This window comes from Clarias gariepinus, chromosome 16, assembly GCF_024256425.1.
Source record: "Clarias gariepinus isolate MV-2021 ecotype Netherlands chromosome 16, CGAR_prim_01v2, whole genome shotgun sequence".
In the NCBI taxonomy this organism is placed as follows: Eukaryota; Metazoa; Chordata; class Actinopteri; order Siluriformes; family Clariidae; genus Clarias; species Clarias gariepinus.
In genome coordinates this window covers 29,613,986-29,630,087 of record NC_071115.1, presented here as the reverse complement: position 1 = coordinate 29,630,087, position 16,102 = coordinate 29,613,986, and the positions used below count along the sequence as shown (strand labels likewise).

The following is a 16,102-nucleotide window of genomic DNA, read 5'->3' as shown; positions in this document are numbered from 1 at the left end:
TGAAAGGCTATCTAGTGTGTGAAATGCTATCTTGGGAGTATAAGGTAATGTAGTGTGCGAAAAGTAATCTAGCATGCGAAAGGTAATTTAGTGCGCGAAAGGTAATCTAGTAGGTAAAAGATAATTTAGTTAGTAACTTGTGAGTAAAAGGTAATCTAGTGTGTGAGAGGTAACCCATGGGTAAAGCATAGTTTAGTCAGTAAAAAGTAATCCAGTGTGTGAGGGGTGAGTTAAAGGTTATTTGTTGTGTGAGAGGTAACCCATGAGTAGAGCATAGTTTAGTCAGTAAAAAGTAATCCAGTGTGTGAGGGGTAATCTAGTGAGTTAAAGGTTATTTGTTGTGTGAGAGGTAATCTAGTGAGTGAAGGGTAATCCAGTAAATGCCATGTAGTCTGGCAGGTAGAAGTGAATCTGGAGAATCAAAGCAAATTTTTCAACTAAACAATTTATTTGAAGTGTATTTTTTTGCTAATTCCCAGAGAGCAGTTTATGTTTTGAAAGGCCTGACTTAAAGCTAACACGGCGAGTGAAACCTAATATGGTAAAGCAGTGAGCAAAAGGACTTACTTAACGCTAACCTAAATAAATTAGAACGTTCCGGGAATTTTCATTCCATGTAAAACATTTACGTGCGTATGAAATGCAAACTTGTTTATCATCCACAAGTTACAGTTTACAGTGGCTCGATGAAGAGTTGATTTTATTTTATTTATTTATTTTTTTTCTGTTCTGAGGAATCAGGTTCTATGAATAGATGACGATGTTCTGTACTGTGGCAGGCTCTCAGGTAGTGGCAGGAGATTTCGAGAAGAATCTCAAAAGGAGTGGATAAAAACAACAACAACAACACAAAAGGAACATTCTAAAAGCTCCACCTTGTTGATCAGATTATTTTTCTTTTCTAGTTTACATCAACATTGCCTGGAGCAACAGATAATACCGTCGCCACATTGTGCATTCAAAGGAAGCCAAACATTTATCCATCGAGATACACACTGCACAGTTATCATAGGTGTAAAGGGATGTCTGGGAACAAAAATGCTCTTTCAAGACTGAAACTCATGTTTTATACTGAAGCTGAAAAGAAAAATGTTTTTATTAAATGTTGATGAAGTAAATACCCCCCTGCTTGTGCCCCTTCAATACAGCCTTTCAGTCACGGGATTAAACTCAAGCACCGGTTCTTCTAACGTCTTAAATAAGCTCTTTTCTCAGACCGCCTTGAGTCCTGGTCTTGGAAGATTGCCTGTCTCATTAGCATATGTTATTAATGGCAACCGAGCAAGCTATGCTAACCCTGTTTTTTGTGCATGTAAATGATTTCTAATCACATGAAAGCTCTATTATAAAGAATGGCTCTCTCCGGGGTCAAAAAAAGAAAAGAAAAGAAAAGAAAAGAAGAAGCGATGAAGCTAATGCTCATTTCGCAGGAAGATTAATCGAGTCTCCACCGAACCTTTGATACTCCCTTTCCAATTCAGGTGCCCTCCTGCCTGCAGATAAGAACTGCACCAAAGATGAGAGAAGGAGCAGCGTGTGATAAGATAAGGAATCAGCCCCGGGCTGATGATGGCGATTCATTTTCTCCTGTTTTGTGTTTGGAAAGAGGGAGTCGTGTGAGGCATGGAAACTGGATCTTTTGACTAAAAAGTTGTGGTGGGAGGAAGGAGGGGTCGGGAGGTTGGGGGTTGGTGTACTCCGAGCATCTGGCGATGGGATCCTGTTATTGTTTTTAGGGAAGGAAGGCTCCAGCTCCATGGGTCCTTGACCAATTAGTCACTCCGGCATGGAAACAGAATTAGGGTGAAGCTGTTTTGTCCGTTTTGCGGGTAAAAATCTGTTCCGAATGGGAAACGGTTACGCCTTCAGATGTAAGACTTATTAATGTCATTTGCTATTAGCTTAATCGGCATCAGATTACTTCGATCGTGCTCATAATGTGTTTTATTTCATCATTAAAAGTTAAACGCTCCTTTAGTTTTAAGCCTCACGTTTGCCAAGACTGTTTTTAATTTAGCATTAAAAAAAAGACCTGACACGGACTTTGAACACTTGCCATCAGTGCGGAGTGCTCTTTGATTTTTCTTACTTATTTCTGCTCACTTAGATCTTTATGACTTGTTCATGGAACCGTGTAATGAATTATGTCACTGTACAAGGTTGTGAAACTGAGAACACAAGTAACGATTAGGTTTAGAATGGAAAAGCTGCTAAATGTATTTGACCCACCAAACACGGACCACCTTGTGCAAACATAGCTGACATGTGAGTCTGAGTGACTCTGGGAACGCCGTATCTGTCTAACTTTTTCACCTGTTCTTCCAAACCTAAATCAACTCCTCACCTAAATACCAAACACTCTGTAAGCTGAGTTTGAAATAAACTCCAGAGCTGCTAAATATTTGTAATTAAAGATTCTACTGTGCAGAAATAGGTGTGTAGAAAGGAATGAGGCCTTGTGCTTAGGTAGTATCAAGTTCCCAACTTCCTGAGGAATGGGAACTGTTGGGCCAAGACATGAATGACAGCTTGGCTGTCCAACCTTCCTGAGCAGCTGCTGTAGAATAGAAAAGTAACCAAATAAACAAACCCAATCTGGCAAAAATCTCGCAGTTTCAGCTAATGTTACAATCAAAGCACGAAACTGTTAACTAGTGGGAGGTACGGCATTCTCTTCAGTTCTGCGTTTTTTCTTTTTTTAAGAGTTGGCCTGGCTTTCTTTCAAATCTTCTTCTAAAATTGGACAGTATCAGTAACATGTTGGAATGTTACAAACATCTGATATTAACAACAAACAACATGGCTCCAATAGAGACCTTTTAGGGTGACCCAGAGGCTACAGGGAAACCTCAAAATACATACTGATGGTTTAAAAAGACTTCAAGTCAGTAGGGTTAGTTTGGAACGCCTTGGCATCATAGAGGATATTTCAGTTTCATTTGGAACCAGGAGGTTTTGTTTGTAAGGGCTTGGTTCCAACAGATTGTTTGAAATAAACCGGAAGCAAAATGTTGGAATAACTTGATATCAATAGGGATAGTTATGGAGGATCTAAAGTCTTTAGGGATAGACAACAGCAGAGACCAACAGGAATAGTTAGGGATTATACAAACCCAAGAGAGACTGATTGGACCCAAAGCGGACACTTTAGGAATCACGCAAACCTTGTGTCAAACCATTAGAGAGGGTTTGGAATTAATTTGATGAAATAGGACTAAATAGGGAACAGTGTGAGATGCCTTTAACAGAGTAGAGATGGTTCAGAATGCCTTGACCTTGATAGAGATTGTGGTATGGGATTTGAACTTGATAAGTTACTTATACATACCTTGACTACATACCTACGCCCAGTTCAGGATGACCTTAACTTGATAGGGATACTTTGAGACGACTTTGACTTGATATGGATAGTTGAGGGTTGACTGACTTGAGGGGGATACATTGGGATGACTTTGACTTGACTTGACTTGACTTGGATAGTTTGGGATCAGTACGACTCGAGTGCAATAGACTTGGATTCTAAAAGGATAGGTTAGGATGACCTAAATTCAGTAAAGACAAGTGATGTCTCTTGGAAAGGGATTATTAGAGATGAGTTGGACCCAAAATTGATATTTTGGGAGAACATGATCCAGTAGATTGTTTGTGATCACTTAAATGCAAACAGGATATTTTTTTAAAGTTTGGATTCAGTAGGTATGTTTCTCAATGACTTGAACTTGGTCATGCATTTTATTTACAGTATTTAAACTGGACCTGATGACTTGGGGTTATTTGTTCCCAAATGGACGACTTCCAGCAGAAATGTTTCAAGATGACGTTAAACCACTTGTCGTATTTTCTTTTCCTAACCCTTAATTAGAGCGAGCATGATTTTGATGATTTTTTTGACATCTGACGTTTGACCCCGTGACCCTGTCATTCCAGTCAGTTGGTACACCATGACATTGTGTATATGTATCGTTTGAAAAAGTGTCATAACACAAACTTATGTCAACAACCTGAATGAGCTGTTATGTCAAATGTTGCCAAAAAACATTTTTATGACAGCTAATGCATGTAAATGTTAATGTAGGTTCATGTCAGAGCTTATGAAGGTGCCATATGGCCTTATGATTACCAATGAGTATAATTATACAGTATAATCAGAACTGTTTTAATTAAAGCATTCTATTAATATTTAGTGTACTATTTACAGAGTTGTATCATTTTATAGTAATGTCTGAAAACTGCTGTCCAATTCCTGAAATCCCACAAATACTCATTAAGTCTATACGATATATTTTACGCCCTGTCTTTTTAACATTTCTCACACATTTCTCTTGAACACACACACACACACACACACGTTCTTTAACCCACTGTGCTATTTGTTATGATGGTGTCTTGTCCATCGTATTTTCTCCAGTGATGTGCATGAAGCTCAGGAAACACAGGTCACACAACAGATGTGCCTTCAACAAGAGGACAAAACGCACTGCACAACACAGCAGGATCAAACAGAAAGAGTGCCAAGTCCAGGGTTTTTAAAAGTAAAGGTGCAGGAAAGGTGGAGACTGTATGACTCATACGATTATACTTGTATTATATAGAATGATCCTTAAGCAAATTTTAGATGGCATTAAATAATATCAAAAGATTGTGTCAGTGACTGTAATCACCACTAGGGGGCAGCGAGAGAGAGAGAGAGAGAGTTCATTAACGTGCTGGAAAAGAACAGTGTTTATTTATTATTCTTTGCGATATAACAGTTTTATAATCTCTTTGTGTATCATTCCATTGTCTACTGTTTAATCTGGGTTTACGCGACACGCTAAATGATGCAGAGCGTTTTAAACAAGCCTGAGGGTAAAGAGAACAATAATTATGTGTCAGTTACATGTCTGGTGAAGCAAGAAAAAGGAATCGAGCAATTAATGTATTATTTTCCATTTCATTTAAAGTTCAGGAGCTACAGAAATAGAACATAGATAACAAAGTAATAGAGAAAGATGAGCAGATGTTTAAGGAACAAAACACTCACAAGTGAAAATAGTGACATATGGTATCAGTAATTATTGTCTATTCTTATTTATTTTTATTGGTATTAAATTTAATTTTAATGATGTTAATTATTTATAGAACAGAACAACACATTATTTGTTATTTTTCCAGTCAGAGTTATTTGTATTGTTATGTCAGTTCCTGTTATCACTTATGCTACGTCCTTTCATTAGCCTCTGTTTTTTTTTCTCCATTTTCTTAATAAAAAAAACCAAACTGGTCACATTATGAATAAGTCTAAACTCTTCCATAGTCAATATATTATCAGAAAACTTGGAGCTTTACAGCTGACACTGGAGACTCCTTCCATTCTGGTAAAGCTACTGTAATTCATCAATGCTAACTAGAAATGTAAGGTCTAGATCCAAATGATTGTACGCCTTCGGTTTCCTTAAGGATGGTGTTACTTTCACGAAGGAACTAAGAAAGGTTATTAAAAATGTCAGCTAACTAAAAACAGCTTCTTTGCTAATCTCTTAAATGTTAGCTAGCATAATGTGACCTAGCTGATGAATCTCAATCGAGCCAAAATGTCACGATAAATGTCATAATGGGTATCAGGGCTCGTTCTCGCTGTCTCATATGTTAATATTTAGATTTGTTACATGAAAAAAAGTCAAAATTGTTAAGCCGAACAACAACCCCAGTAATCTACAGATGCTTAAAAAGTAGAATTTGTAGTGTAATTGCACTTTGTCTAAGCCTAACCATCTCCCTGTTGGTCCCCCAGTCCCCCAGTTTGATCCCGCCCTGAGGCTGATCCCGAGTAACCCTCACACAAGCGCCCACTCATCAGGGAACAAAGGTGAGTGAGCAGGGAAACGCTGACCTGGCAACCCAGCTGATCTGGAACGCCTTTTTCTCCACATTAGCATTTATCAGAGCTACAAACGAGACCTTGTGTTGTTAATGGGGGTCAAAAGACAAGGACATCGGAGACAGGGGAACACCCTGGGGTCTGAGCGCTTGCAGAATACAGAGGTTCTCTTTAGCGCCTGGTCAGGACTTCAATACCAAATGCACAGCAGATGGCTCGGGCTTTCGTCCATCTGAGTCAACCAGGGCCGTGCTCACGTTTTCCATTAGTTTATTTTTACTGGCTGAAAAAAAATCATATTAGTCTATAGTTAAAAAAAAAAAAAACATAGACGCTGATGAGAACTTTTAGGAGAACAATGTAGGGGAATGTTGCTTTTTCTTTTATATTGGGAATGGTTCTCATCCAGGAAATTCTGTTTGTTCGAATGGCACCGACACAGAATGGACTGTTAAATGTTGTTAGGCTTGTTTGCTAATTGCTCTGGGAAGACGTGAATCGATCCCATAATTATTATGAGGAGCATACGAACACACGTCATACTAACGTATCCCAACGTGCTGAGCTGTGTTTACATGTTGACTCGTGTTGAGAATACACAATCCCACACTAAACCTTGTTAAAGGGAGTCCATAAAAAAGGGATTAGCTCGCATACTCGATAGAGTTTATAAATGTTACAATAATGTAGGCACTATCACAGGATCTGTGCATGTACAGTAGAGTGCAAAAGCCTTGCAAATAAATGCTATGGAGCCAGGAAGACTTAAAATAACTAAATATCTAAATAAATAAATTAATTAATTAAATCCCACAGTTCTTCTAAGAACTTTGACTGTTGCATCTGCTTCTTTTCGGCATGCAAAACCCAGCAGCTTTCTTTTTTTTTTTTTTGTCTAAAAAGTGGTTGTTTATATTATGCGCTGCTTTCTACACATATTTTTCTTTAACTTTTCATTTTGCGGTGCAATGTTTTTGTACTGACTCAATAATCAAGTCATAAAATGAAAAAAATATATAACAAAGTAATAAAAAACACATATTACTGTATACTGTATAAGTAACGTGTAGGTTTATTAAGGTAAATGTTAAATATAGCTCCTTGCAAGAATGTTGAACCTCCTCCCTCCTTATAATTTCCACTGTTATAACCTCAAACTGACGTGGACCTAATAGAGAAGTATGAAGCATGGTGGTGGGAGCATCCTTTACTGCGTTATGGCATCTTGAACATTTTCTTGGTTTTGTCTCATTTGCTTTTTTTATTAATGATGGAATTAATATGGTCACATGATCAACCAAAGACTGCTTGGTATTTACAGAACATGCTGGATTTAGTTATGCTCTATGGCCATCTATTTGCACACAGGTCACCTCTATTCAGATAATTATGATACCTCTGGGGGCAACCAAACTAATTCAAAAGTGAAATGGGGTGAATACTTAAAAAATGGCACTTCTTGTGATTGCATATGTAAATTTCATTATAGGCTATTTGGTTTATGTTGCAAGACTTCACAATCCTGAAAAGTTCAATTGGGGTGAATACTTATGTAACTGAACTATGTGGTGGTAATAACCGAGGCTGCTAAAGTTTTTACTGTTGCATTGTTTCATTACTAAAAGCCTGGTTCAATCTGAAGTCAGAAACAGAAAACAGAACACGAGGGCTTAAAAAAAAAATCACGGCGTAGCTGCCAACTTGGCGCGTTCTGATTAATAATACCTCCCGCATGAACGAATGCACGTCTTGTTGGTTTATATTTTGAATGCAGGCTGGAGCCAACACTGAAACACAATCTGAACTTAATGGAATAAAAAAAAGAGGTAAAACGATCTGCTTTCTTTTCTTCCTTTACAACTGACTGCCAAAGTAGCATGTAGCATGTTATGTCTTGTAGCTCTGAGGTAATAACCAGTCACTATGAGCACACTGGGTGAGCAAGAAGAGGGCTTTTATGTTAAAGTGTGAATGACACATTAAGTGAGTAACTAAGTAAAAATTTGCTAACTAAAGTGCTTATAAAAAGGGTGAAACTAGCATAACAACAAAATTAGCACACATCAGTTTCAATAAAATACAATCTAATGCTAGTCTAAGCTACCTCACAAGCGCTTTCAGCCCCGCTAGCTCCTTTAGCTAACATTAGATATTTACTTTGTTCCATTTTAGTAAATAAAATTGCTGTGGTATAAGAGCAACCAAACACTTTGTAGCATGTTGTTATAACTTGGAGGTGGCAGTAGCCTCACCGCTCCATACACGACCCATAACACATCATCATACCGCCCCTAATATTTTAAAAAATATTACAATTTTTCCTATCATAGCAAGAAAGCTCCCAAACGTTCCATCTTTCTGCTTTCATGTTCTACCAGTCAAGATAACGTTATAAACAGGAACCTTTTATCCTTCATGCCTACAGTTTTTGCAGGAGCAGCGATAAAAATAGAAACATAGAACAAAAAAGGTTCCTCAGAAACAGGATGTTTGGATTGGAGAGGTCACGATGAGACAATGCTGTACTCGCAACGTAACGATTCCTGGAAAACTGCCATCGCAGAGGATCCCTCATGGCTGCGTGCTGCTGAAACGCCAGATGAAGAGGTTATGGATGTTGTGCGGTGCTCGAAAGAGGCCATTTCCTGTCTGTACCGTGCGTTTTAGCTTTCCGGAAAGTTCAGCATCCTGCCCTGCTTAACTGATCAAATGTCATAAAAGCAAACCCACGTACGTTAACGCTTTGGGTCTATCTTTAGAGGTGGAGGTTGGGTCACTTTCAGCTGATGTTAAAGATTCATTGAAGTAAATATAGCAACAAGTGGTTTTGTGAGGTTAAGCTACATTTGAGTCATTTAGGACGTTCGTATAATGTTGAAAGTGGAAATTTGTTTAATGTTGAATGTTGATGAGCTGTAGAAGTTGATCCAGTTTAGGATTTAGAACAGTCGCATAAATTTTAGAAGCAAACACAACTCGCATCAACATGCACCAAGTGAAGATTTCTGATTTCCGAGTCTGATTTGCCAATTCCCGATTTTTTTTTAAAGAACTAATACACAGCATACACAAATATTATTGCGATTTTTTAAACGTTTAAAATAAAACACAGACTATAAAATTACTTTTTCGTTCACCCGATCAAGCATGCATCTTTGAAACAAATTAAAAGTGTTAGCTACACAGGCTAGTCACTAGCTACTAGCTATATACCCAATGCAATTCATTGTTAATGCCATAAGTCATCGTTAGCGTTTGTCACGAATCAAGATAGATGGTCTACATTTGTTTAATTCTTGCCAGCTAGCATAAGTTAAATTCTTTTTTGTAGGCGAAAGTTTTCTTTAATTATACACTGAAAAAAATAAATTTTGCATGGACATCCAGCTACGTAATTAATATAATTTGTTTTTGCTTCTGGATTTGAATTAATATTCGTACAACATGAACCTCGTCTTACTTATGTTATCTACAGAAAACCCGGTCATGTTTAAATCACTTTTATTTCAGTTTTAAGGGAAACACGGACCAAGAAAGCGGGTTCCCGCTAGAAAGAGAAACTAGACAAAACTAGGCATTTTATTAGGACAAAAGTAATGGCACTCTATTAAAGAAGGGAGTGTTTGTGTGACATAATAGAAGATGAGCTGCAGTAGCTGAGCTGCGCCATTGGACGATTTTGTGCATCATGTACTTGGAATTGTTTGGAAATCACCTCCAAAATGTCATAGCAAACAACTGGCAGTCATTATTATTGACTCCCTTTAAAGGGGCTCTCGTGTAATCTGAAACCATTGTGGGGGTTCTACTAATTACACGTGTATAAGAGAACTTTACAGTTCTGTATAGAAGCCTTTAGGAAGAAACTGAAGAACTTGTAAAAGCACGTGAAACAAATGTTGCATTAATGAATAAATATGGCGCGGTAGGATAAGGGGTGAATCTAGAACACTTAAGGGGTACTAAGGGGGGGAACCAGGCACTCTAGGGAAAAAAATTTAGGGATCATGATTTTGGGAAACTTGCATACTTGCTCAAACAACCATAAAAACATATAATGGGGAAAAAAAGGCTTTTGAGGTCGAGCTTTTTATATGATAAAGGGACAAACCTAGAACTATTAAGGGATCCGCAGATCGTTCTGTAAAGATCCCTGCACTGCTTTTCTCTGTCAAAAACATTGATAAGTAGAACTTGTGTAGGAGGAGAATAACTTTCAACTAGGCTGAGATTGAGGAAATATAGAAAATACTATTACAATATAACATTACATCATGTGAAACATTCATTATGAGAACAAAAAAAAAAAAAAAAAAAAGTATACAACCATAATAGTATACCAAAGATCCGTCTTTCTGGCTAGTTTTAATCTTTTTGGCTGGTTATGGTATAATAGATGGTTTTCCATATCGTTCCACCGCAGACTTCGAGCCAGTTTGGACGACCTCCAGTAAGGGAGTGAAGAAAACACAAAGCTTGTTGCTGTTGAGCTCTAAAAGAAAGAGAGAGAAAAGCGAGCAGGAGAACATGTGTGTGTGAGTGTGTGTGTGTGTGTGCGCATGTTTGCACGCTTGTGTGTGTGAGATTTTCGCTGTGCGCCACTTCCTCTCTTGACATACGGCATTACTCAGCTCACACTTACTCGCTTACTGTAAAAACTCAGAGAAAGCTAAATACAAGGCGAAGGCGCAGTGTATGGGAAAGTGCGTCCGTGTGCGTCTGTGTGTGTGTGTCAGCGTGCGCTCCAGCGTGTGTGTGCCTGTATCGGGTGTGTTCGGTGGGTGTGTGTGTGAGTGTGTCGTGTCGTGCGTGTGTGGTAGATTTTGTCCTGTTGGACGTTGTACCTATCAGGAGCAAAAGGCAGGGCCGGACGATAGGAAAAGCAGCTCTTCTCAACACTGGACAGGGTGAGTTTGTGAGTCTTTACACACCACACACACACACACACACACACAGAAACAGAGACAGGCCGTTAGGAGGACGTTCTAGAGCTACATTTGTTACAGGGTAGTCAGTTGTGTGAATGTCCTGCAGATGATTTGGCCTGAACGTTGCGAAAGAGGAAAAGTTAGCGCGTCGAGAGCAAATTCAATAAAAAATCCATATTTTGTTATGTTTTTTTTTTTTTTTTTTTTTATCAAAGTGAGTTCTAGACGTGTTATAACCTCCCTCAGAGGATAAACTTATCTGAATTTTAGGAACATGTGTATTTGAATTTTTTCTTGCTACCTTTTAGGAAAAGAAGTCAAAGGCAACCTTTTTTTTTCTTTTTTTTTTTGGACTTTAGCTCCTCTTGAGATTCAGCTGAACATCTGCTTGGACAGTTTACTCTAAGATCCTGACGCTTGTTTGTTAACTCCTTATTTTCAGTTCTGTTTTCTGAGCTGCTCAGCTTGGTGCATGTTTCTGACTCCACCCTCTTTAAAATGTATTATATAATAATAATAATAAGATTTTAACATTTTGTGTAATTGTTCAAGTATTATTTATTTTTATTTCTGATGCTTTTTTGATTCTTTAATTTGTTAGATTTCGTAAAGTCATCAACTTTGGCCCCTCCCCCTTTTAAAATTATTTGCCATAAAAATGTGAAGAATTTATTTTAAGTCACATATAATATATTATGTCATAAAAATTATCTTTATATGAGCAATTCTTAAGAATATTAATAACATTATAATATTGATACTATTTAATAATAATTATTCAAATTTTTAGCCAGGGTTCTTGAGATGCTTGGCCTCTGACACCTCTCTTTATTATATATATATATTTTTTTTTTTTTTTTTCTTATACTAATAGAAATAAAATATAAATGTGATACAAGGGGAAAAAACATTTATCTATATTTAAAAAAATTATATTGGTAAATAATCAAATATATTGTCAAAAAATCATTAAATCCTACAAATTATTATAATAATAATAATTTAACTAATAACTAATAATGATGATTTTTTTTATGTGGCAGCATTTTCACTTTCAACATCACTTTACATCATTTTACAGTTAAATGTGAAAAATAACAAGAACATTTTCTAACCATTAATTATTACATATAAAATTTTGATCATTATTATTTGTTACGAAGAAATAAACAAGTCCTGTGTCCTGTGTCACTATCCATTATAAAAAAAAAGTGAACTGAAGTTGCCGTCTCGTAATACTGCCAGGATCCTACACACACATACACTCATTTGAAGGAAATCTCAACAAAGGATCTCATAATTGACCGAGCCCCGCCTTATTTTACTTACCGACCAATCACGGTGCAGGAAATGTTTCCTGTCTCAGGTTTTAAGTGAATATATTTAGAATTTAGCACCAATGCAGAAATGGCGAAGGTCAAACCGTTGGTCCCATGTTGTACAGGTTGTGTTGACGTGTATGAGGGAGTTGCATGTAAAACGTTGACTAACTGCAGATGAATAAAGATTAGCTAAACTAATTCTCATTCTGGTTGTGCAGGAAGGTTTAGCAAACTAGACAGAACTAATTAGCATGCTAACATTAACACGTCTTGCCGAGAGTCCAGACAGTTCGCACCTCAGCAGTGAAACACTGAAATTTCAGTTTGAATAGTTTTCTATAACAGCGACTCTGAAACTCGTGCAGCTGTGAACTGTGAACACGCCTGTTTATGACTTTTATACTCACAGCGCGTTCTGATGGAACTCATGAGCGCTCCTAATTAACTGTAGTTTTCTATAGAGAGACTGAAAGTGTATTTAACGTTTCAGGAAGGAGTCTCCAGTTTCACTGCTTTTCAGCAAAGTCATGCCCTTTCGTCGTTACATTTACATGTACACTAGTTTGCTGATGGTTCGATGTTTCAGTAAATGCGCCGTTCTGTAATAAACTCCACTTCGTAATCGGCGACAACCTGCCGCGGTAACAGTCGACCGTCCTCGACTGTTTTCCGTTCCTGTTTCGTATTTGATAGAACGTGAATCAGAACTCGGCGGCAGATTCGCAGTCTGACCTTTGAGTCGGGTCTCAGAGTTAACATTTGCATGATGAGACGTTTATACACAAACAGGCAACAACACACACAAAGACTGAGCGTGAAACTTCATTACGCGGCCTGTGAGTGTTTTTCGAGAGGACCTCAGTGTGTAAATGTCACCGGCACATAAGCGGAACACCGGTTTTTCAGCGTTTTGAGATGAGTTCCTGAATTCTGATGCTGAACTTCCTCTTATAAGCTTCATTAGAGAGGATTTCCTGGTTGTAGAGTTTTCAATTTTTATTTTTTATTTTTTTTTGTGCGGTTTAATGTCGATATTTTTTTGCATCACGTTTCTGTCTATAAAGTGGAAGTGAGCCTGAAAGCAAAAGTTGGGTTCGTTAAGAAACAACAGGCTGGATGTCAAGAGCCGTTTAGTGAAACCATAGATTAAGCAGCAGTGGCATTTGGAAACTACGTGTGACCTAATTCATTAGACTGAAAGGATAAATGATCGTTGCCTGGTCGGGTACCGTAGCGCTTGGTAGACGACAAGGTATATTTCCTTTGATATTTTTTCTTTCTTGTAACGTGCACGTCTTCTGGAGGCTTCCATGTTTCCCGGTTCTCCCTCACCGAGGACCTGAAAGTCAGCTCACGGTTTCAAATCCATCTCTTTAAGTGGAAGTGGGACGTCTGATTCTGGGACGTTTGCAGTTTTGCTATTAGACGACTTTTATGGTCAAAGATGTGAAAATGTAGGCTTGTGTCTTTCAACAGTGGCGGGAGTTATCGTGTAGATCTGGCAACCACGACTCTTGTACATTGGACAATCTCATAGAAGCAGCTTGTTATAGCTGCTGTTATCTTATAAATATCATTTTGCAAAACAGGAAGTAAATTAAACTGGCTCAGTTTGGCGCTAATATGGTTAAAAAGTGCAATCAGGAAGTGTGTGTGTGTGTGTGTGTGTGTGTGTGTGAGAGAGAGAGGCCCACATCACACTTAAGAGTGCTGTCTGTGGTCATACATAACCACACATTCACAGACACACATACTCATACACACACACACAGACACACACACATACACACACACGGACACACACATACACACACCACCTGTATAACCGACATCCTCAACAAATTTCAGTTAAAGGTAAAGAACGAGCATGTCTTGTTTCTGTTTTTTGTTTCTTCATTTTGTTTAAATGATCATGAATTCGTGTGCTCCGTAATCTTTGCTTATTTTTCTCAAGATCTTAACACTTTCACTTCTTCCCTAAAGCTGCAATCGTTACGAAAGTGCTGTTCTTATTCCGGCTGTGCGTAAAAAAAAAGAAAAAGAAGAAAAAAAAAAGGCCTCTACGGTCGTTATTATTCATCGTGCGTCTTACAAAGCGTGTGATTCTAAAAACGAACCTCATGCATTCTCCGTCTCAGCGTGAACTCCATGGTTCTGTCTCAGGGGCCCGACTACAAGACGAGGAGGAGGAGGAGGAGGACCTACTTCTTCCTCCTCTTCTTCCTATGGAGTAAAACCCAGCATCCATAAATGGCTGCACTGAGACAGGCGCTCCTGCGGATCATATAAGGGCCGTGGAAGTTTGTAGACCAAACGAAAAGTGTGTGTAAAGTCGAACGCGCCCTGGGTGAAGCTGCGCAGACCAACCTGGTTTCACTTCATGTTCAGACATTTAATAAAGAGTAAAGAAGATATTTATTCCCGTCCTCTCAACTCGTCAGGGAAGGAAAAGGGATTTTTCCCCGCAGGTTCACCGTTGCCTGGTCAGGGGGTCATTACTGGATCTCCAAAGTAACACGGACAACATTGGACACGCTTGTCTTTATGCTCTAGAGCAGTACACTCTCAAGGGGGAGGGGACTTTGTTATTACTCAGATAGCACTAAAGCTTGCAAAAAATCTACTAAAAAGTAAATATATGCATGAAAACAGCATAAGGGTCCTCGTTTAATGACCGCCGTCTTCTCACCAATACAATCCTGATTGATTTAATGCTAATACATTTCAAGTTTGGTTTTGAGATCGTATTTTATGATGTCAATTAAATTTTAATTTCATTAGATCAGTGTTAGTAAGGACGAATGCTAATCGTGTGCTTTAAGGCTTGTAACTTAAGGGTTCAGCTGCTAACAAGGAACGTTTGCTAGCGTTAACGGTTGCTAGCTCCTGTTTAGTCTGTTGCAGGGACGATGAACTCTTGTCTTTTTGTAAGTATAAAAAAAATTATATAAATTTTTTTTTAAAAATTATATAAGTAAATGTAAAGTAGTAGAGCTTTCTGATCTAGAGTTTGTCTGATCTTCTACAAAAGAAAAGGATATTTTGTTTCGCCCTCAGAATCTTGGCACTGATCGTTTTTTAATCACTCTGCAGTCTTGTTGCAAAACTTCTTCTTGTTGATGATGATGTGGATTTAATTTAGATGATGGCGAAAAAGGAGACATTATTTCACTGCAGTCTTTCCTAAAGATGTTTTCTTTTAGAAGTGCATGGGAATAACAAGTTACTCATAAAATACAGGACTTTTGTCATACATTAGCACATAGACGTCGCGACTCTGTCCCACATGTCACTACTACGTCTCTGCTTCCTGGGTGTAGTTCAGCATGATTTCTGTGGTGAGGTGGATGATGTGACAAAAATATCATTTATCACTCAGGTTCGCTATAAATGGTTCAGTAAAAGTGTAGAGGTGTAAAAACACACCTGTGGAAATGCGTGTTTGAGGATGACTTTTTTGTGGAAATTAGGAAAAATTTACAAGTAAAAATGTTCCACGTTATTCTTAAAATTAATTTCAACTAGAAATGTTTATGTAGTAAAAAAACTAAACAAATCTAATACATTTTTGTTTAATGATATTTGTCTTTGATGTCTCCCGAAATATTTTTAAACAATTTAATATTTGAGAGTTTAATTATATTTTTATTTACTGAGTACAAAATGCGCTGAAATTTTATTATTTTATTTTATTTATTTTTATTTTTTTCTCTTTTATTTTATTCCACTATTTATTTCTTGTTCATTGTTTTTTAATTTTTAAAGTCACAGGCAGTTGTCTAAGCATTTCACTGCATATCGTACTGTGTATAACTGCGTACGTGACAAATAAATTTTGGATTTGAATTTGAAAAAACTGGAAATCTGTAAGTAGGTTAAATATTTATTAAAACTGTTTAATGATGCAAAAATCAACTACACAGCACAAAAAAAGGAAAGAAAGGTATATAAAAACAAAGAAATATCACTATATAACAATTTATTAATGACAC

The 16,102-nt window shown here is 37.6% G+C and overlaps 1 protein-coding gene across 4 annotated transcripts in view; it reads left to right on the top strand.

The window, feature by feature from the left end:
- septin12 (septin 12) overlaps window positions 1–16,102 on the top strand; it is a 64,725-nt gene that overhangs the window by 21,647 nt on the left and 26,976 nt on the right. Inside the window, exon 3 of one of the 4 annotated variants that reach the window (XM_053514407.1) lies at window positions 5,774–5,848. The exons of 1 other annotated variant lie outside the window; for it this stretch is intronic. In XM_053514407.1, the coding sequence (XP_053370382.1) occupies window positions 5,774–5,848 (75 nt within the window). Of the gene's footprint in view, window positions 1–5,773; window positions 5,849–10,459; window positions 10,768–13,865; window positions 13,965–16,102 lie in introns of those variants that run through there. 2 more of the 4 variants (XM_053514410.1, XM_053514411.1) reach the window with 2 other exon arrangements.